The 24610-nt window shown below is 33.4% G+C and overlaps 1 protein-coding gene across 1 annotated transcript in view; it reads left to right on the top strand.

Annotated features, from left to right (window-relative positions):
• LOC147072740 (uncharacterized) overlaps positions 1-20707 on the top strand; it is a 46556-nt gene extending 25849 nt beyond the window's left edge. The window contains exons 9-13 of the mRNA XM_085946145.1: positions 13666-13920; positions 14728-14805; positions 16644-16749; positions 18102-19086; positions 20436-20707. Coding sequence (XP_085802271.1) covers positions 13666-13920; positions 14728-14805; positions 16644-16749; positions 18102-19086; positions 20436-20631 — 1620 coding nt within the window. The 3' untranslated portion in view covers positions 20632-20707. The remainder of the gene's footprint in view (positions 1-13665; positions 13921-14727; positions 14806-16643; positions 16750-18101; positions 19087-20435) is intronic.
• The last annotated feature ends 3903 nt before the right edge of the window (positions 20708-24610 follow it).

Genomic DNA, 24610 nt, shown 5'->3' with positions numbered 1-24610 from the left:
ATTTTAACTGTTTTTTTGACATGTAATTTTCATAACATTGTTTTTAGAGATGTCATATCGAGGGAAAATATTCTTGAATTAGCACTACACAAAAAGTATCAAGGATCTGGGGGAACTTTAGATAATTTTACAGCTTCTGGCTCTGATACGAAGCTCCTTCAGATTTTTAACCCTTTCCCGGCGACCGTATTCCAGTAGGATACAGCTAGTACGTAACACATGGGCGACCGTATAGCAGTCAGATACGCAAACCTTGACCTGTGGATAACGCAAGAAATATTGTTCATGCGGCATTGAGAATTTTATTAAAAAATAGCTCGATCCATCCGCCTACTTCCACCTATATAACTTTGTCAAAAATATGTTGTTTTACTACCTATCATAATCATCGATCTTTCGAACCCTCTCGATCTATTGAGATTCGCCGGTACGATTGCATCAGTTCAAATCTACGCGGTATTTTACAGCGCCTGCGCACTAGGCATACAAAATATTTTCATTCGAGTTGAATGTGCGCCGAGTGATTTACCTTGTAAAGTTTCAATATTCATATCACCGCGATCTTTACAACACCCTGTTTGCGGGAATAAAAGACAACCAAAAAACCGAACCGAAAACAATAAATAATGTGTCGTCGAAATATTTCTAAATATGTACTTGAACTTGTGTTCTGGATTATGTCATTTATTTTTATAACTCATGGTCATGTCATCATGTGTCACCCCAATTGTTTGAAAGTCATAAATCGAGCTCATTATTGAAAGTCGTAAATATTTGTAAAGATGCGTCCACACGGAATGAAAAAATATAATATATTATTATATTTTAGTTAGGACGATTGCGAGTTTTACCAATAAATTACGAATTACTATGAAGGAATATATAAAACGTATAAATAAACGTAAGTATAAAAAAAACACACGGGTATAATACAACATAATATAAAATATAAATCATGGAATATTGACTTTTCAACTATATTACATATTATCTTTGCATGCAATTTAATGTTTATAAAATTTTAAAACCTCACGCAAAAAATGTTTTTATAGCACTTAAAAAATTACGCAGATTTTACAAAATAAATATTATTTTTTTTATAAAACATAAAACGACAATCACTAACATAACACAATGCTCAATAAAACTGAAAAGTTTAATCTAGTAAAAATCCAAATTTCACTCAAAAAATAACAAAAGAAATTATTATAATATTTCAACCAGTGTGGACTCAACTTTACGCGAACCATAAAACATGTAATAATATGTGACACACACATAAAAGCTATTATTTTCAATATTTTTAATGGCATTTTTAAGTGTTTCTAACATGAGTAAAATATTATAGTGAGTGATTTATTAATTTTTATGGGCGCACAAGCGTGTCTACGTCATCAAACATGGCTCCATGATTTTTCAATACAAAGGACTATCAATGATTTCATTGAAGTAAACACAGCTAAATTCAACAATAGATTCTATTTTTTAGTGTGGTACTTCGAACCTTATGTATCTAGGCATGATAACAGTTATACCAGCTATTTTTAATTGCCGTATTTATCATAATACAGCGAAGCACAGCATTTATAAAAACCTTACCGCAGAGCGGGCTTCTTTCATATTGAAACTGACGCGGCGGCCGGGTTAATGAAGCTCCTCCATCGTTGATCTCCAGATGTTGGAGATATTATTTTAACTCCCGTAGATGGTCATAGAAATTTAAATGAATTCACAAATTCAAATGCAGATACCTTTAAATTTCTAGACTATATTACATTGCTACCCCCTGACGATGGACTTACTCATATTTTAAATGGAACATTCCGTTCAGGTGAACAACATAATATTATACACATAAATAATGATCCTTCTACGGTCGTCAATGAAAAATGTATCCGTGTCTTCAGATATTATATAACAAGCTGAGTTGTTGGAGCCTTCGGTTAAAACTCTTCAAAAAAACACTCTTATAGGGCTGCAAAAAAATGCTTCAAAAGAGAGTGCAAGTTCTGAAAAACTGGTATTGACCATGGATTTCCAAAGTGTACTTTTGTGCCCCAAAACAGATGCTTCTGCCATGTATTACAAGCAAAAACTCTAAGTTCATAACTTCATCATATATGAATTTAATAATAAAGAAGTGTCATTGTACGTATGGCATGAAGCAAATGGGGGTGTATCAAGTATGAATTATGGATTATATAGAAAATCTACCCCTAGCTATAAAGAAGTGGTACTTATATCTAATGGCTGTAATTACCAGAATGGCAATAAAGTGTTAGCCAGTGCTCTAAGCGATACGGCTAAGAAAAAATCGATAACAATATTTATCAACATATTTTGGAAAAAAGTCACGCTATGATGGAGGCCGACAGTGTTCATGCGACGCTGGAACATTATTTCAAGGCAACAATAAATTCACCATCGGATTACATAGCACGGATGAGATTAGCACGACAGAAGCAACAATATAAGGTGAAAGTACTAAATTTTGATTTTTTTTTTCACAGTATGATCAGTTACAAACAAACCTCATATCACTCAGACCAGGCAAGAGAGCCGGAGACCCTGCTGCCGATGATATTCGTCAATTAAAATATTTACCGAATGGTGATATCAACTATTGTTTGAGCTATTCATGTGAATGGCTACCTCTTTTGCAACGAAGAAAATCAGGCAATAATATTGTCTAAAAATGTATATCGAGGATATACCCATTTTTGCATCCAAATATTGTCACCTTCAAGAGCTGAAAAACGATAGGTATCGAAAAGGATCATCACATTCTATGATAATTTGCGGTTTACGTCAATATCATAGCAAAATATTATAAAAATAATTTTGATTGTCATGGTAGTATGTTCTTTGTTTGATTCATTTTATTTTCAGAAACTTGATTATAAAATACTACGTATAATATTTTTTCATGGATGTTCACATTTTTCTAAAATTGATTTTGAAAATTTGTTCACAACAAATACCTGTTATGTAATCAAAAAGATGCTGACAATATCTGTCATGTGCTAATAAAGAGAATAATCAAGGTTTATTGTCTATTTCCTTTCTTTTTTTTTTTTTTTTTTTATAATTCAATAAATGTAAAACTATTCATCAATGTCATCAAATTGTATAGTCAACTGACTTGAAACATATTTAGCTATTTTTTAAAACAGTTTTTTTTTTGTCTATTTACAATTTGGTTTTGTACTCATTGCAGGTATTGTAGAATCAACGACGATATTTAAAATGAAATGTATCATATGAAAATATATAATAGCTATGGAGGGATTTATCTCTTAAATTTCAGCTTGGCTAAATATATTTGTGATAAATGATTTACGAGGGTGGGTCAATAAGTCCTTAGAAAAGCCGACAGGTGGCGCGACTAGTACTGTAAGCGGTTTGTTTTCATGCAGCGGCACTACCGATTCAGTATGCTGCGAAGTTTCAATCAGATTGGTCGGGTTGTTGTGTGTTTCTCGTACATTTAAAAAAAAAAATTGCTTGTGAAAAATGGAAAAATGGAAAATGGAGAAAATTGAGTTTAGAGCTGTTATTAAACATTTTAATATAAAAGGGTTAACAGCAAAGGAAATAAAAAATGAGTTGGATTTAGTTCACGGCATATCTGCTCCTTCACTTGCAACTATTTATAACTGGTTAAATGAATTTAAACGTGGTCGTACATCAACAAAGGATGAACCACGCTCAGGACGTCCTGTAGAGGTGACTACACCAGAAATGATCAATAAAATCCACGATATGGTGTTAAGTGACCAAAGATTAAAGTTGAGTGAGATAATTGAGGTTACAGGGATCTCAAAAGGTAGCGTCATTTCTATTTTACATGACAAATTGGACATGAAAAATATTTCTGCAAGATGGATGCCGCGTTTGCTCACAGTCGACAATAAACGCAATAGGCTGGTGGCCTCTAAAGCCCTGTTGTCGCTCATGCAACGCAATCCGGATGAATTTTTTCGTCGCTTTGTGACTGTAGATGAAACATGGATACACCACTATACTCCCGAGACGAAAGAACAGTCAAAGCAGTGGATTGCGAAGGCAAACCATGTCCAAAGAAGGCGAAAACCGTAAAATCAGCTGGTAAGGTTATGGCTACTGTATTTTGGGATGCACGTGAAATTATTTTCGTTGACTATTTGGAAAAAGGAAAAACAATAACAGGGGATTATTATGCATCTTTATTGGACCAGCTAAAAAACAAAATTGAAGAAAAACGGCCTCATTTAAACAGGAAAAAAATCCTCTTTCATCAGGACAATGCCCGTGTTCACACATGTTTACGATCAATGGCTAAAATTGAAGAATTGAAGTTCGAATTGGTCGACCACCCACCGTATTCGCCAGATTTAGCTCCCAGTGACTTTTTCCTTTTCCCAAACTTAAAAAAATGGCTAAGTGGACAACGTTTTTTTTCAAATGAAGAAGTCATCGATCGGACAAATGCTTATTTTGAGGACCTTCCGAAAACTTATTTTTCTGACGGTTTAAAAAAAATTGAGAAACTTCTAACCAAGTGTATTGAGCTCCAAGGAGATTATGTTGAGAAATAAAAAAAAAATACAAAAATAAAAACTGTTTTAATGCTTTTTTCTAAGGAATTATTGACCCACCCTCGTATATCGCAATTAAAAATAATACGCAGGTAGCTTAGTTGGCAGAGCACATTGGCGCGAATCCAGCGGGCGCAGGTTCGTATCCTGCTGGGCATCGTATTATTTGTTAATAAGATCTTTTCAGTGGTTAAATATTTCTTTGATGTGTTTTCAAACTATGTAGCTATCTTCAGTTTAAATTTTACATTGTCAAATCTTGTGAATTAAAAGTTGAATAAAAAAATAGTTCATTGGATGATTTATAATTTTCTAAAGCTCTTATTGTACATTTCGCATATTTATTTGTTGTATATTAAATATCTACTTACTTATACATCTGTATGTAATATTATATCTTTGAATTCCTTACTTATTAACTTAAAAATAACAATAATGGATGAAATAGTCATACTCATAAAATATATTATATCACTTCAAGTACCTACCGATAACAAGGGCTGCGTGACTTATCAATACTCTCACTAGAAACGTGTACATCTTGCTATGTATTAGGTATACTTATAAATTACTTCACTTACTCTTCTTTAAATTACATATCATATTGTGAACGTCGTGGATTAATAATTCTTTATGTACACAATATCCTTTAAATAATAAAAACATTGTCTTTATGGAGCTTTCTATATTCTGTTACGCCAATAAATTATATAAAACAACTGATTTAAGAACAATACGCATACCTAAAATAATGATAGATAGATGGATACCATTTTCAGTCCTAATTTGAAAACATATATCTCTATGCAGTGCAAGTTATACCTACCTTTTAACGTACCCTTCTTTACGAGGAATAATTATTATTGTTAGTCGATTCACCCAACCCACTAACTTCATTCAGTAGATCGAGTAGGTACACGCTGAAAAAACAATATGCTTTATTTTTCCCATCTGCCGGATTGAACCCGCAACCCATAGTTTCATATATGGGTACACTACATCTCAGTCAACATGTGTACAAAATCTTGTATTTCGATAAAAATATATACTATATTGGTGTATACCACAGCTGATGATGATAAATAATATTGTATTGAAAATAATTCATTTTAAAGTTGTTCACTTTCTTCATTTATGAAGCGATTACAAGCAATTCAAAATTTGTCACCTACAGTTGATGAATTTTAAACATAGCAAATTTTTCAGTGATAAAGTTGCCCCATCTCATAACGTACTGATACCAGATGGAAATCTCCCACAGGAGACTACCTCAAAGGGCGGACCGAACCATCATATTTCCCAAAATACCACAGCCTACGTCCACTCTTCGCGGTGATCGCAACCCTCGGCCGAGCGGAACCCGTCTCCTTGAAATTCAAATTCGTCAGAATCCCGCCAAAACAGACGCGGCCTACCGATAGCGCCGCCACCGGTCAATTTGTCGGTAAAACAGGGAGGTTCGCGACCGAGAGCGGGATGACGCCGAATCTGACGGTTGAACACGCATCCAACACGCACGCCAAGCATCAGCAGCTAGGACGCAAAGAAGCCACGTTTGCAGCCCGCCAATTACCGACCGACCGCCATGACAATAACATGTAACGACTTACAATAAACCAGCCTTGACCAAATACCCCGTGCGTTTCTGTCCCCCACCCCCGCTTTGACCTTGACGTTATCACGGCCTGCCATCTCCGCTTCAGAGCGCGCAGAAGGCCGGTGATAGTACCTATCCATATAAATCAGTCATTTAATAAATAAGTACAAATATCACCAAGCAGTCAGTTTTTTATTAAAGCTAATTTTTATGTACGCAACAATATGCGCCTATATTTTTTTGGTGTTATTCAATTAAAAATGTCCATTACGATAAAAAATATTAGGTATATATCAAAATTACAAAAGTACAAAAAAAATTAAAACTTTCATATTAAGGTGATGTCTCTATGTAAAGTTGTTATCTAAAAATAGCTAGAAAAGTTTATTAATCGGTAAATATATATTCAAAAGTAATGAGAAAAATAAAATAAAAAATTTAAAGTCATCATGTAATTCCATATTCCAAAAATACGTGTCAAATTCGGTACATTTGTATCGGGTGGCAAGAATAAATGACATAAGTTTAATTATCAAAATTACGATAAAAATATACGTAAATCTATTACCTAGGAAAACGCTAAACGGAAATTGGAATTTATTATATCCTTAAATCTTTTTTTTTCAAATTTAAAAAACATCGATTTTGAGGTTAGAAAGTATGTAATTAAAATCGAAAAAACTCGGTTTGTACGCAATAACTGTGAAAAAGCGGTTAGCGTTTCTATTAAAAATATTATTTATTAATTTTTAGGGTAGTTATTTAAATTTAATTGTGTATTTTTGTATATTAACTAATCGATTGTAAATAAAATTAATATTTGACAAGACTTGATCGACATGTGCTGCTAACGCGGAAATAAATCGAACCATTTTTGAAACAATACTTACATAGATTAAAAAATACACACACACACATACATTGAAAATAAAGGTTAGTCATGTATGAAGGCAAGAACTCTGTTAAATTTTGCTCTGTCCATAATAATATTTTCGGCTTGCGATATTGGAGCATATGTCACAATGGACGATCATATATCAACCTCCACTTTTTGAAATAGTGTTGTGAAATTATTTCAGATATTTATTACTGTTTTGACGTACCTACCTTTTATATAGCGATTTTAAAATAAATATAGTTTCATAATAATATAAAGAAAGCATACTTATGACACACATCACATTTAATCTTTGTCTAGTGACTGTACAATTTCTCCCTATTTATGTTAAGTGTTTAAAATGTTTATAAGTAAGTAAAATTCGTCTATTCACGTGGTAGTCGCGAAAATTATGAACAATATACAATGTTAAAAATAATAAGAATTGTTAAAATTTCTAGTCACAATATTATTCAAAGACAAATTAACCCGATCAAAACAGCCTCGACAAACTTCCACATCACTAACTTTTGTTCTATATGTTTATCCTGGATACAGCGGCAAACACATTTTGAAAATAGCCGATATACTAGATTATTTGTTAGTTTGGGTTAGATTAAGTTAGATTAGGTTAGGTTAGGTAACCCTAACAAATAATCTAGTATATCGGCTATTTTCAATATGTGTTTGCCGCTGTATCCAGGATAACCGACTTGTACCCTAACTTTAATTACATACATACTATTGTACTATATTTGGGCCATCGAACGTTCATTCCTGTCTACGACCTTAAAATTATTATCTACGTGCCTATTATAACTGTCTGTCGTAAACTGTAGGTTGATAATTTAGTATGTTAAAAAAAGTAAAGACTATATGCTTTGAAAAGATAGGGTAAACAATTCAGTGAATGAACACATAAGAGATGAATTTGAATTAAAATAAATTAAATTAAAACAACGATTATGAAAATTAACTAAGAAAATTATAACAATAAGTAGGTACAATAAATTGTGTATAACCGTGGTATTACTAATTTTATGCCGTGATGCTTTGATAGTTGGAGTTTTCATAATATTTGGATCACTATTTAGTTGCTCATTTATCTGCCACATCATAAAGTCGTAAATATTGTTTTTTATGAAGCAATCATAAATACAAATAATTAAGATCTACTTTTCAATCATAATAGATACCTAGGAATTTGGTATAGGTATTGATAATTTTTAATTACTTATTCGAGATGAGGGAATTACAAAAGTCCACACCTAGAAACCACTGGGCCAAAAAGGTTTCTTTTTATATCTCCAAATCCATTTCACCTACATATTTATAGGTAAAATAAATATAACTATCTTTTATTTTATCTTGCACTGTTCGTTAAAATCGACATAAGATTTTTTCAAAGAATTCACGTTCTGTCTTTTTCTTAGAATATTATGTAATCAGTGGTGCACCTACCTCAAATTCTAAATTTTTTTTCTTACATTTTACAATTTTTTTTTTAATTTGTCACTTATTTTGTCCTTGGGTTTGCTTATCAAGATTTGTTCCCATGTTTATTTACGTTTTTTCTTACCTTCAACTTCTTTTTTATTCAATTCGTTGGTGTCTTACTTTATTCTTATCTCGGTTAGTTAATTAATACAAACCGTCCACTCTGTGGAGGCCCATATGATCCCATTAGGATCGGACATGGTTGAAACGAAACAAATTGGGATGTCTATATATCATAATTATAACTACAGTCGAACTCGGTTATTACAATCTTGGACATAGCGAGATCTCGGATTTAATGAAGAAACAATCGTTGACATTTGGTATATGATTTTCTCCATACATTTTTATTTACTGTTATAACAAGATACTTATCGGATATACCGAGCTAAAATACTGTGTGTTGATCGTTTAAAAACCCCCGGTCCGGTCGGACAGGATGCTGCCGGGGACGGATTACGTTTATGACACTAGTTAAGTGTCTAATTGTTGTTTTCGCCGACAATAAAAATACCTATTCTCTGATATAACGAGTACCGCTTATAACTAGCAAATTCAGCCGGTCCAACCTTCCTAGTAATAACCAAGTACAACTGTATATTCCTTATTTTGTTTAATAATAATTCGAATGGCATTTGTTTTGCTATTCATTTAATAATATTCTTTTTTTATTCCACCTCCAGAAATTCGATGTACTTAATTGTCAATTGTTCAAGATTAAACTCAATCTTATAAACATTTGAAGAACTTAAATGTTCATTTACTACTATAAATGAACTTCACTGTAGAAAAATATTTATATTAGTATTGACAACGTAAAAAAATCTGGTTCATTAACTGGACAGGTTACCCTTTTATGGCCACTGTAAAAAAATTACGGTAAACAAAATGAAAAAATCATAAACACTTTAAATCAAATCAAATAGACATGTTAGAATTGTAAATATTTTCCCATTGTAAATATTTTATGGGGAAAATATTAATTGTAAATATTTTTACGTAGGTAAGTAAATATATAATAAATTTAAATGCATTTTTATCAAGCTTATGATTTTTAATATGTGGCGACACTCAATATTTTATTTTATATTTTATTGCCATCTGGTTGCGATCGACCAAAGTTTTTAGTAATGTTTTTTAGAAATTCATGGGAAGATGCCTTTAGATGGCGTTGAAGTCACATTTCATCGTAAATTGAGGCAAAGACATCCTCTTAAGGCCATGCATTAGTTGAGACACGGTCTAAAAAGATCGTCGCTAGGCGATGCGCGGTTTGCGGGTCGCGTGTGCAAATGAGGCCTGTCAAACCAAATATTATTTGTCTTATAAATCCAACATGTGTCCATTTAATGTTCTGTTTATTATTTTATCAGTGACAATAATAATATATTCATTGACATGTTTTCTTTTTAAAGTAAATGGGTAACGTTTTAAGTCATCTTTACACGATTTAGGAATTATTACGGCCGTCGCCATCACGAAGCAAAATGACGTCCTTCCAGCTCTACATGCTCTCTCAGAATGGGAGCGAGTGCAAAATTTCGTCGCGCCTATGGTAGAAAATTATTTGGCGTTTCACTGATGAATCACCTTAAGTGTTTATTAAAGGAATATGTGTCTAGGTGCCTGTCGTTTTATATCATGAATAGTTTTTTTTACACTTTACATGCATTTAAATCAAATAAGAATACCTAAATACACGATTAAATGGGTGTGTCTGGAAATCTGTAGGTACATATTATGCAGTTCGCCGTATCTCAATTCACCGTGAAATATTGTATCGGATATAATATATGCCGGATGCCGCCAAAGAGTGCAGCACTTCGTACACTTGTGGTACAGCCTCAAGGGTTCCGTCGCCGTGGCCGGCCCTCCCTCACCCTGCAGCGATGCTACAAAAGCGATGTACGTGCTGCAGGTCTGACATGGCGGGAGGCGCAGGAGTTGGCGATGGACCGAGGGAAGTGGCGCCAACTTGTGTTTGCCCTATGCCCCAATGTTGGGACGTGACAGGGTGGAAGAAGAAGAAGAATAACATATGGTCGTATATTAACCCTTTCGCTGCGAGCCATTTTCGCGGGAATTTATTTTCAGTCAACTGATCTGTTAAAATGGTCACTACAGGTAAAACAGATCGATTTCAAAATTAAAAAATAGATTACTAGATGAACTATATATCAGTTATTCCAAATGCACCAAGAAATAAACTCTATTCGTGACATTCTCACTAAAATAAATCGAAGAAAATGAAGACGCTAAAAAAATCCAAGCTTTCACCGCGCGTTCAAAATGGCGACCGTCCACTCTTCACATACACGGTTTGAACACATACTACCGAGCAATTTGCCGCATTGGTATTTGCTATGCACAGGGCTGAGTTGAGCTTGCGGGATGACAGATATATTACTAAATCACTTGTGGAATAATCAGTGGGTTATCGGGTTATCGCATTTAGTATGTCGTAAACTAAAATTTTATTACCGTTTCAAATTCCGAAACTATATTTATTTTCGTTGCCATAAAATAATGTCATCATGACACTTACTTATTATTATACTTACCATTAGGATGTTTTGGAGAATAAAACACTAAAAATAATTACTGCACTGCTAAAATACTATTATGATATAATTTATGAGGCGCCGTCGGCTTTTTCATTGTACATAGGGCCTGTCGAATGTGAACAGAGCTAACACAGTTTCGTGGCACATAAAAAATAAAAATTATTACCCATTATAATAATGTAAATATCAAATATGGAACAATGAACAAAGCCAAACAAATTTACTGGAGAGCTGTGCGTCGATAAAATATTTTCCAGCATTATTTCTTCGATAATATTATGTGGTAGTGACATTTTGGCGGGTGAAATAATTATTTCACATATATTTATATTGACAAAAAATACTAAAAACAAATCGTCAAAATGTTTCTATCGAGATCACAAATCACTAAGAAAAAATACATAACACTAACGTAATCGTAATAATTAATTAAAAGGTAAATAAAAATATTATCGATGCACACTTATCGATGCAAGACCAATGTTTTGTTTTGATAACCCTGGTGACACATCGAGTACACCCGTCTTCGCAATGGCGCGCGATTCAAATGACTGAATAACGAGTGTTCTTTTCAAAAATATATTTCATTGTGTTTTACTTGACATTTTTATGATCTGTTGCCTGATATGTCTACCTAAAGGTTTGAACTAATTTTTAAAGCATATTATCCACAAGTGTCTCTTCTAGTTAGGTCAAAAATACGAGATAAAGTCTATGGCATGTTTACATGCCATACGCAGTCTAAGGGTTAAAGACCGTCCAACCTCTTTAAGTCGTATAGTACTGAGATAAAATTCATCTCTAAATAAAACACTGTTCTTGTCGGTTTACATGAAGCCAGTGGCAAACAAATTTTGAAAATAGCCGATTACTGGATAATTATTTGTTAGGTTAGATTTTCATTATTGAATTTATGAATTTTGCCACAATCGGCTATGAAAATTTAATTAATATTCATATTGAATCTAATAAAATTGGATACCTTGTATACGGTCATCTCTTTCCGATAGAAAGCTTACCGCAAACTGTGCCACGGTGAAATGTATTACGTACAATTTACATGTAACCTTAAATGGGACGGGCGGTGACTTTTTTTAAATTAACGGTAACCTACATTTTATCTACTTAAGGTTTTATAGCTAATTTAATTACGGTAAGTAGTAAAGTGTGTGTCATTGCGGATTAGTAAGTAGCTCTGTAATATTCTAAATCTAAATGTATTAACGTAAAATTTATAATGAACCGAAGTGAAAATTTGAAGCGTTATTGCAAAACCTTTAGAAGAATGCAATTACGGCTGACGCAATACATAATAAATTATAATTATATAATAATTATTCAAACGAATATTTCCAGAGAACCTATTGTTTTGATCCTATGCACATACTTGGTAATGATATCAATATGATACTTGTAGAATATTTCAAGAAGGTCCACGGACAAAACCTTTCAATATTTGTAGGTATCTATTAATTGGTATTTGTATGTATAATAGTTGTAAGTACCTACGCAAAAGTTCTTAGATCTATAATTATTAAAACATGTATTTTACACGCAATGTATAAAATGGTTCACTATTGCTTACAATAAAATTGCTGCAATAAAAAGAACAATAAATATAGTCACCCGAGAATTTTAATTGCCAATGTCAATTGTTTGCAATACGCCGCTCAGCTAAAATTATTTTCGCAAGATAATTATGATAAGTACCTTCGCATCTGAGCTGGCAGAAAAAACAACTATCAAATTGTAGAAATCCATACTAAGAATAATTTGGGCAAAAGTCTCCTTAGAATATTGGATTCGTCCACCAATTTAATGTGTTTTTTTATGGGTTGACCGTTATAAACTCCACAAATCCGCTCTCTACTAATAAGAGACAATCACAATATGTACACCAGCTCATTGAAAATATTTACAGCTTTACTATATAGAGATGGTAATTTTGAAATTCTTTCTCACACGTGAATAAAAGTGTAGTTCCTGCATGCATTGCGCACTGTTGCACACGTCGATGACATTGAGGTACTTTACAAGCTACAAGCCAGCGAATTTACAATCTGCTTGTAAACTCGCCCAGTGTCATGATCGAACTAGCTAACAAACAGATTGTAAATAATCTACCGAAGAAAGTCGGAAGCCAGGCTACTCTACTCGCTATTCACTGGCGTGTGGGTCGATCTGCGTCTGCGCAGTAGAGTGATAGTGGTGACCTCCCTGTAAAAAAACCAACTACTCTACATCCTGTCAAAATAGTACCAAAAATACGGTTACAACCCATTAACTTGTTGGCTTCTGAGTGAGTGGAAAGTTTTGTGTGTCATCATCACAATCGCACTAGCTGACTCGCCCGCTTTTAAACTCGCTGACAAGCAGCTTGTAAAGTAGCTCAATGTCATCGACGCTTTAGAAAGAGTTTTTGGACAATTGGCGCATACACAATAAGTAATACCAAATTTTAGTAACATCCGGATTTTTTGATTCCCGTTAATGCATGAATTTCTATATTCTCTGGCATCGTCACCATAATAAGATTAATGTTATACTTTCCAGATACACATGGTGAAGGACTACTACAAGAAGCAAGTGACAGAACTCCTATCAGAGGGTCAGAAGGAGACGTCGAACATGAGCTGTGACATCTCTTCTGTAAACAGGACTCTGGTGGAAGAAGGGCTCCGCGAGGAACTAGCGCTTTACAAGGAGAAACTGGCCAACGACAGGAGATCCGTCTGCCCCCCCAGGAATAACACCATGGCGGCAGAGCTAGAAATGGCCAAGCAGCAAATAGAGATTCTCCAGAGACAGGTAACTCATATTTCAATCATTCATATTTTTAGCAAAGCTAATAATGATGTTAATTTGTATTTGACGTCTAAACATTTTAACTATACTTAAAAAAAATATATTGTATTGTGACAAAAAACTGAAAAGGCAGTAAAACCAGCGTGCGCATCACCTAGATCGGTGAATTTCTCTGCGGTGTGATTGAGTGGCAACAGTAACAAGATCCCTAAAGGTCTACTTATTCCATATGCTGTCCACTCTAACGAATCAAGTATTGTTACATTAAAAATTTGGTTAATAAATTTTCATTCCTGCTTTCGATCCGATAAACACATGAGTTACTATTACTATCACATACAGATATGTACTGCTAACCCAGAGACGATTAGCTAAATTATTTTTTATTCATAAACAATACACAAATACACGATATTTAAGAATGTATCATTAATTATCGAACATGCGTAAATTAGAACAAACCCAGAAATAAAAAAAAAAGGCAAGTGAAATTATGTTCAAATTTAAATTCAGAGACCGTCTATGATTCAATATGTATTAGTATTGTAAATACCTTTGATTTAAATATTACAAAAGATGGTCAGCAATATAATATTGCCAGTATTAGAAATAACATGCATTGCTGCACAGACAGTATGTGTGCTGGTAGCTTAATCGGTAAATCCCATTGAGTGCAATTTAATTTCTGGGATATTTTTTAGTATTTATGTTTCTGGGATTATTTCAAATAATGTGTCGGAATATTAATTTTAGCATTATTACCAATTGATTCATACTTACGTCAGGGGTTGATATGGTTTATTCTTTCAGTTGGAAAGTGAACGGGCAGTTAACGAAAAGCAGCAGAAGGAACTGGCCAGACTGACAGCTGATAATTACTGCTTGGAGGTAATGTAATAATAATATTTAGACACCAGCGTTATGTAAACTGTGTTATAATTTTTAAAAAAAAAGTTGCCCGACTGGGCTATCCTAAATAATTAACACGGATATCACTCGGAGCAATTCCATAAACAAGGCGGTTATCTACAATAATTGTTGGCACAGTTAGCACGTCTTACTTGATTCCAAATGCATCCGATTAGAATCAAGTAAGCGTTAAAAAACATGGCTGACAGTTGGGGCAATTGATTGATTGAATGCGACATGAAATTTATCACTTTTATTGATTTTGGAGTTAAGTGATATGTTAGAATAGCCCTTTTATGTGTTAGATATTGGTACTGCAAAATCTAAATGTTTTCTAAATAACTTTACCTCTGGTTCAGATTTATAGATCACACTCATATATTATCATTTCCATACATTTGGCTAAGAGGAAAAAACCCCACAGACAATATTATTAAACAGTGAAAATATAATTCTAAGAGTGATAATACTTAGTGACACCCAACAGAAATTTTGTAGGATTCCAAAGTTCGGTGCGGTTTGATCAGATACTGAGTGCGACTGAGGGTCAACTAAGATGATTCAGCGCCACCATCTAAGCAACACCGACTTAAAACATACCATATTAGTGTGAGAGTTAATAGTTTTTTTTTCCAGAAAATAAGATGTATTTGGAGGGGTGCCGAACGAGAGAAAGCAATGTAATATTGTTGATGTAGATACAGTCGACAATAATCAACATGATTCCTGCGAACTATATAAATCGCAACTGTGCATGTTCAAGGTTAAACGGTCACACTATAGATGCCAGGACGACTGAACAACGGACGTCTGGACACTGCGATAGATGAATGAATGAAATGAATGACTTGAAACAGCAAGTAGACAACCAAAGTCTAATATAGAGTTTCAGTGTTGCCTGTAATGAGTTCAAAGTAGGAATAACTTTCTGTACGGTATAAAATACTGGAATGTTCTGATGAAATCGCACCTTTGTAAAAATTATCTACATGCAGTAAAACCTCGTTAATACGAATTCCACGGGACCGAAAAACGAAATATGTAATGTATGGGGGGAAAATATTAAAATTTTGAAATGTTTTTATTTTTATTTTCATTAATTTTGTTTATGATCATAGATGTGCCTACCTTATTTTCGATACAATTCTTTCAAATTAAAATCTGTGCAAATACCACGTGTTGAGCTAGAATTATAAAAAAATACGAAATATTTTTTATTTTTCCAATTTGTCAACACAGTTGATTGGCATTGGGTCTCTAGTAAAACTATGTGAAAATCCAATAAACAATCCACAATTAAGGATGTAATGTTAATGTAAGGATTATTTTTATTACCTTCATAAAATAAGTAATTTATCATGTTTTAAGAAAAGTCTGTCATAATTTTCAATGACTAGCTCATGAAATAGTGAACTTTATTAAGACGTATTGAATATTTTTATATGCCAGGACCTTGAAATCATTTCGAATTACGAAATTCGAATTAAAGGTATGATTTTGATATGTATATATTGATATGGATTTGACGCCGAATTTAGAATTATCCGTGTTCTTATTAACGACGTTTTACTGTCAACGTTTTGGCCACTATAAAGAAGTCACACTATAGCTACTAATTCAACTATACTAAAAACATTCTGGGATTATGAATTTAATTGGTCGGTCGGCTACCTCTTCATCAGTCTGAAGTCTTTGGATGTGTCGCATGAATCACCAATTTTTTTTAAAGTTTTCAAGCTTTATTTTGAGACCAACTTGATTCCATATCTATTTCAAAATGACTTAGTGATTTTGAAAATGAATTGCTGGAATTTCAGATGGAAACCGAGGAACTGACAGGAGACTATCTACTGGCTGAATCAAAGTATCATTCTTCTCAGAGGCAGTTGAAAAAAGCAGAAAAGTCCATCTTGAATATGACCGGTGAGTTTTTCTGATTCCGTCTGACGACATTTGCCGATAAAACTTCATTGTAATCAAAAACATTGGAAAAAACCAGTCCAAAAACATGAAATTGAAGCTGAAGTCAATGTGTACTATAACTAATCTTTAAATTAGCTGCAAAGTGTTTCCCATAACGGATTCATTTGTATCATACTTCACACTATTATCTCCTGTATCTGACAAAAACTGCAAGCATCTCGACTAAATTTCAACATTTCTTTATTCAATGAATAACACACAAAATATAAAGGTGCATTTAGACCAAACCAACAAGAACGTAGAGCGAGAGCCAGAGCATTCTGATCACGCTCGGCTGGTGTAAACGCCTAGTGAACAATATCCACAAAACAAGTTTAAACTAAAAGAACTAGAATATAGAACATAATCTATTTAGTAATCGTATAGGTATATTTGTCAGCGAGCGAAGAACACATTGATGAAACCACTCCACCAGTGAACGCGACCGAACACAAACAAATGCTCAACGGAACTGTGCTCTCACTCTAGCATGTGTTTAGATCAAACGAACGAGCATTGTAGCTAAATGCTTGCGGAGAGTATAAAACTCTTGCACTTTTTGACGTATTGTACATACTGTCCAATATAATCTTATTTTTTCCAGGCGTCGAGGAGGCATAAGACGATATTCCTGTAAATTAATGATACACTTAAGTACATACATAATTTTAAGCATTGTTGTAAATTTTATATCTCTGTTAATTATTGGTTTAATGACAATGTTTATTCTTGAAAATATTCTTCCCGATTTATTTTTGCACTGCCATTGTACTTAAATGATCATTTTTATTTTTATATCTCTAAAAATATTAATAAAATACGATTACGATACACACAACTTTACTATATGATTTATACAAACATAATTCCCAGTATTTGGGGAAATATTTCTAGTAAACTGTATTTTGACATACCTGTCATGGCAACTTGTGCCTGGGGCTTTTTTAAATATTATATTGGCTCGCATTTTAGTTGCGACTCTTTTTCTTCTTCGCCTTCGCAATAAACCAAAAGTTTATTAATAATAGTTCTAACATCACTCCTGATCATTTTAGCCGTATTTTTATTATAAAAAGCTTCAAATTATCTGAATTGATTTAACCGTACACCACGGGAGCATATAATGAAATGATAAATTTGGGGGCATTCCTCATCTGAAAACAGGAGTGCGATTAGCTGTACTTGAGGGGATTTTTAGAGTTTTAACACGTTCGACAGTAAAAATTTTCCAGAAATATCATCAAGTGTCCTAATACCATATTATGGTTAATTTCAGTCATAGTCTTGTTACAATGTCTATATTCTTCTTCCAGGTAAATCAGAGACATTTGATTCAGAATCAGAGGATGAAGAAGCACAAGTGGAAGAAATGCAGGATGAACAAATTGAAGTCGAAATACTTGGGTGTGAAGTGGCTCATGACGAAGCTAGAGACAGTGGGTGTCTTGAGAATGACAATGCAACAATTGACGGTTCATTATCCGTTTTAGCAGTAAATTTTAAAACTAGTTTAAGTCTATCGGGTGATGTTGATAAACAAGACTTGGAAATGAACAGGGATATTGTTGAAAATATTGTTAACAAACATGACGGTACATTTGTAATGGAAGAATCTGTAGCTATTCTTGATGAATTAAATGAACAAGGCTCAACTGAATTGGGTGACATCTCAAAATGTAGAGCTGTTTGTGATCAAGCGATAAATAAAAGTGACGGTTCATTTGTACATTTGAATACGTCAGCGAAATATGAAATCGTACTCGATCAATCACTCAAGCGAGAGGCAAAAAGTGACGATTTGGAAACTGTAGAATTGCATGTCTCAGAAAGTGAATTTATCGATGACAACACATGTTCGAATCTCATTGATGTGACAAACAGGACGTTTGCTCATTTGAATCCGATTGTAGTATGTGAAATCATTCCAGGTGTGAGTTCTTTCAATGTTAAGGAGGAACCGAAGATGAACAGTTTAGAAACTTTGAAAATTAATGATGTATCGGAATGTATTACTGTTGAATGTGAAAAAATACCCGATTTAGAAAAGGATTTCAATAAGGAGAATTTTGCTAATACTGTTAATGTTACCCCCGAAAGAAATATTACCGATAATGTTGTCACGCATCCCGACTGCATAATCAAGTGTGAGCGTATTCCCCATACAGACAATAGTTCGAATAATGAGAATGCCGCCAACACTTATGTTACCCCCGAAAGAAATCAGTGTGATATTGTCGAAGAGAGATTGGTGCATGGATTTTATACAGTGAAAAAGGAAAAATCTGACGATTTCGATTGGTGCGTATTCTAATATTATTTAGTATTACTGATTAGGTAAAATGTCATAACCCACATTAATTTATAAGTTTCACGTGCATACCACATGGCTCCAAAATTTTTATCATTTTATAAACAAAACATCACAGAATTTAATTAAGATAACTACTTTTCAAAAACTATAACTGAACATTTCGTCGATGTATATTAAATACCTCCTATGTGGTGATTTTGACGAAAGTGAGTATTCATACCACGTGATGTGTATTTTTTTTCTCTACCATTATTAAGTATTGTATCACTTGTGGAAAGATCAAATAAAAAATTAAATCACCAAATAAAATCGATAGTAAATTAATACTGTGTAAGAGCATCTAAGATCATTTACACGTGATTCAACGTATTTAACACAGTGCATATAGACTTAATCCTATTTGATAAAAACATGGAAAAAGCTACGATTTTACAACTTAATAGATATATAAAAAAAATATCCAATTTTAATTTATGATTAGGATCTACAAAAAATTTTAAAACCTCAGCAATGATATATAGAGAGCGCCCATTTTTCGACAAAATAAAGCCGTGTTTCTTGCGTATAACGCACAGTAGAACCTCGATTTTATTATTATCAACTTAACTATGAAACGTTATACCATCGTATTGCTTCTCAGTACGGCTACCAAATTTAAACACAACATAGTTAACAATATGTTCTACTAAAATAACTAAAAATAATTACCACTAACTTTATATTTAACACAACAACAATAAATTTCAGCAACACATGCTCGCAGTTTTTAAATGAATGTAATCAATCCAGCCTATTTTAACCGGCGACGTTTTGAAAAAATGTTTAATTTTGCCGTAGTGCGAAGATATAAGCGTGCCGAATGCTTACTCATTCGCACTTATGGTTCATTTTTGTTCAAGCCTTGGTTCAAACATTTTATATCATTTACGATTATTTTTTAAAACAGTTTTTTTTTGATAATCTCAGAATATGACTCAAACCAAATAGGAGGTATTTAAAATACAGCGACGATTTGCAATTCATAAATAATTATAGGAAGAGAGAATGCATTTTGTCATCCACTTGAGGGTGAAAGTAATGCCTCAAGTGAAAACTGCAATTTAATGATTTTCATTTTAAATATTAAAAAAACATTAAAAAGATTTTTTTTTATCATTAAAATATAGTTTACTAAATTCTGAATACTATAGGAAGATTTTTTTATAATCCATTCAATGCAGCTTGAATTTATTTTATATGTATCGAATCGAGCTTTGCTGCATTCACAATACATATTAAAGATGCATGATGTTTCTACTATTTGTGATTTCACTGACTGACATATTAAAATTTTCAGCATGAGCGGGGCAAAAAGTTCTCGCCGCAAGCTGTTCGCCAGACGGCCCTTGGATGAAGTGGCGGCGGAGACGCGCATCACTCGATCCAACAAATGCCTTAACTTTGCCGCTGACTCTCCTGACTGCATTGTGGCGCCATCTGTCCCCAAACCGTATGCGCTTGAGAAGCCCAAGTCAACCAGGAAGAAGAAATGAAGTGTTTTTGACTATACTAGAACCATCATATCTTGGCTACGATTTTATAGCGCTGTATGTAGTGTTGCGGACTATAGCGGGGGTCGGGTGCATAGACTTATACCTGAAAGTGCGAGGGGGGTTGTAGTTCCTCAAATCACCGTTATAACATCCGTAGCCAAGATATAAAGCTATACTGTGCCCCCTTTATCCGGCGGCCTTCGCAGTCCATAGCGTAAGGCGCTGGCTTTCGTCCGAGGGCTCCCGGTTCGATTCCCGGCGAGGGCACAAAGTATTTATGTGATTTTCTCAAAGCTTGGATGTTTATGATTATTTCAGGTACTACACTACTACTACTACTGTCATTGGGCCTCATGGTCTGTTGTAGTGCTAAAATATACTATAAACTGTGATTCCACAACTTATTATGTATGTACATACACTGGAAATTTTCAATATAAAATATTCGAAACTTGCAGACAAATCACTTAATAGCTGGCCATACACAGCAAGGTTGAGTAGCAGGTTGAACCTGCCAATTAACACGTAATGGCGCCCATACAGTTATCTTTGGTAGATAAATCTCCTGTGCCTATAGACGAATAGTCTTCGACCGCCAGGCTCAAACTGCCGGCGACCCCCCACTCCCGTGTTTTTGTAAAACTGTTGAACTTCCGACTTGCCGAAAGTTTTCGGGTGACATTAGATGTGGATGACGTAATGTAGAAGATACCGCGCTGTATGGCTGCGGCTGTGTTGCTTGTTATAAAATAAAAATTCATTTATTATTAATAATGTAATAATATGGATCGCAAATTTATTTTATTTATTTTTATGTAAACATATTATTTTATACAATATAATTAGAGAACATTATAAATAGCTATTGTGAAAATATAGACTAATAACTCGAGTACTTATTCAAATTTTATTTATTTTATGTAGTGAATATTACAGATTATTAATTTAAGACGTTCACAACATAAACTAATATACCAAATCGTGAATGACAATGTCGGTAAATCTAAATAAAATTTACATATATATTTAATAATAACATAGTAATTATTATAATAATGATTGATGTAAATATAATTTTGTGACATGTTTAAAAATTGTGTATAAAATCAATATATAAATATTACCATATTCTAAAAATATGACCAAATAGATAAATGCTGACTCATATGCCCATTTTATAAAAGGAATAATTTATTCAAAAGAAAAGAATCTAAATCATATATTCACACAATTATAATTATTTTTTCAGTGAATCGATTAAATACGTAACATCAGCGAAATCAAGGTTTATTTTACCAACGTCATTAGCGTGTATTTTATGTCAATTTGTTTCTAATAAAAATAACTATAGTTATAATAATTAGCAAAGTAAAATTATTCATGTATCAATATCGTTCAAGTACACCCTACTTAAAACCAATTTAAACACTACCCGTGTGTATTGTCTCCGCGAACCCTGTTGAACCACATCTGTTGACAGTTCGAAAGATTTTAATGGGGTAATTTGAACTGATCTGTGGTGTGCCCACTAACGTACAATTATTGTCTGCTAGGTTCAACCTGCTACTCAACCTCACCGTGTATAGCCAGCTATTCTCCTGCAGAGTGGCGAAGGGTGGAGGTAGGCTGTAGAGATCCGACATAAATAGTGCATATTAAATTTTGTCAGTCATACGTATTTGTTTTCATGGAACTAAGAATTCAGATGGAAGAATATTTTTTTATCTACTATGGTTTGGTTGGACAAGGTTTAATCGAATTATTTTAAAAACCATTGAAATTTGTATTCTTATTTCAATGAAAACAAATAAGTATGACTGACAAAGTGTGCATTATTTTTGTCGAATCTCCACAGACTGCCTCCACCCTTCGCCATTGATCTGCTGTAGTAGGTTGTTGCCATTCATCGTAGATTTCCGTCATTGTCATTTCCAATTCACCAATTTAATTCATTGTTAGGATATTATTTATGATGTCATGAGACTATTGATAATTATCATTAAGAGTTATTTTCTGAAACTTTACCAACAATACCAACAACCGACAACAATGTGAAACAGTGAAACCCTGATTTTACATTTTTTAAGGATTGACAAAGTGTACAAAGAAATTTAAAAAAATATTTTTTTTTATTCAAAAAAATCATGCAACCGGTTTCGTTTTGTGCGTCATTAATGCTAATATGCACAAAAAAAACAATCAAAATGCAAAAATGATGTAAACTATAAGAAAGAAAAATGTCAGCAACAAGTGACCATAACATTTGAGCCGAAACAGGGAATGACAAAAACAGTATTGTGTGATTTACGTAATCGCCCAACAATCACATTGTATAAACTTTGCCTTAGACACGTAGACATGTCCATAAAAAGAAATGCGTCTGCACATTAATGTTCATTTCAACGATTGTCGTACATTTATGTAGGTAATCGAATAATATTCTATAAATATATTAAAATAAATTAATGTATTTATGATATGTATAATACATGAAAACGTGAATTCTGCGTATGTAAAATCGGGGTTCCACTCTAAAATAGTAAACCTATAGATTTAATTGTGTAGTGATAAAAATTTTATGTAACCAAAAATGTTTTGTACATGTTCCTAGTTACTGTACGAAAACATTTTCTTGGCTACGTGTTAAAACTGTGAGCTAACATGCTCCGCCCATTTTTAACCGCAATTCCATTATAAGCTCCTCCTATTTAGTAAACAACAGCGCCTGGAAGCGTAGCATAGAAGGTGTTTTCGTACAGTAGTAATCAATTTTCTCTGTTATTTGTTGAAGAATGTGTTTCGAGAAGTCACAATCTACTTATTGTTTTTATCTATTACTCTGCAGTATTCAAAAGAGTGTAGAAGAGACAATATAGCATTTACGACAAAGTTTATGTGTCTTTTAAATATTAAGAATGTCATACGTCATACTCGATTTTTATTTTGCCCTGTTTTATCAAATGTATTTTTTGACAGCCATTTGATGTTAAAAATAAATGACAACCAATGTGATATTGTACAATAAATATATGTTTTATATCTTCGTGACCTGCTTGTTGACATTATTAGTGATGAATGTTTATGTACCTAAATCTTCGTCTCCAATGATTTCGCGAATAAAATATTTCATTACAAATAAGAGTAATTTAATTGATTTATTCCTTATGCTGCGTTCTCACATGGCGATATTTGTCTTTCAACTGTGTGTATAGAAAGTAAGAATTATAACAATAAAGTTGAGGTATTTTCTACTTTTGTCAGGTCAACAATGAATCATCATTCGAGTCAACTCATTGCCTAAAGTAAATCGCTGCTTCAAACTTATTTTGTTTCACTTGATGCCATCTTGATTACAATTATCAGTTGGCTCAACTTAAATCAATATGCTAAGTGCACACACACACGTTCTTGCTCGATGGTTTTTTGTTCGATATCGAGCAAAACGGCTCGATGCGAAAAAGATTCAAGGTCCATAATTCTTGTTCGATGTTCGGTAAGAAATTCGCTTGAGCATGTCTTAACGTGTAGCGCTTTGACGGCTTTGACTGAGCATCTTGTGTCGAGCTGCTCGAGCGTGTGGACGCAACGACGAGCATGCTTCCAAGTCAACATGTTCGATCGAGCAAGAACGTGGGTACTTAGCAGTATGTTAGAACATTCCTTTCAACATTCAATATTGATGACAAAAATCATATTCATATTGGTGTTTACAATTGACAGCACTTGTGTACTATTGAATAGATGACTACATATTCCTGAATTTTCTGAACATGCAATGATATTCATCTTAAATATATTTTTTAAAATAATATATTGCGGAATGAATAAATTTTGTAAAAAATCAATTCAGTTAATTATGCGAAAATAATGTGTATAACTATTACATAATATGCAGTCCCCAAAGAGTTTTGATATTCAATAAATTGGGCTCTCATAAAGAGAAAGGTTGCTCATCACTGAATTGTATGAGATCAACACT

The sequence above is a fragment of the Rhyacophila brunnea genome, unplaced genomic scaffold, assembly GCF_057557595.1.
Source record: "Rhyacophila brunnea isolate RB1 unplaced genomic scaffold, BYU_Rbru_1.0 scaffold_19, whole genome shotgun sequence".
NCBI lineage: Eukaryota > Metazoa > Arthropoda > Insecta > Trichoptera > Rhyacophilidae > Rhyacophila > Rhyacophila brunnea.
This window is presented reverse-complemented; position numbering and strand designations above follow the sequence as displayed.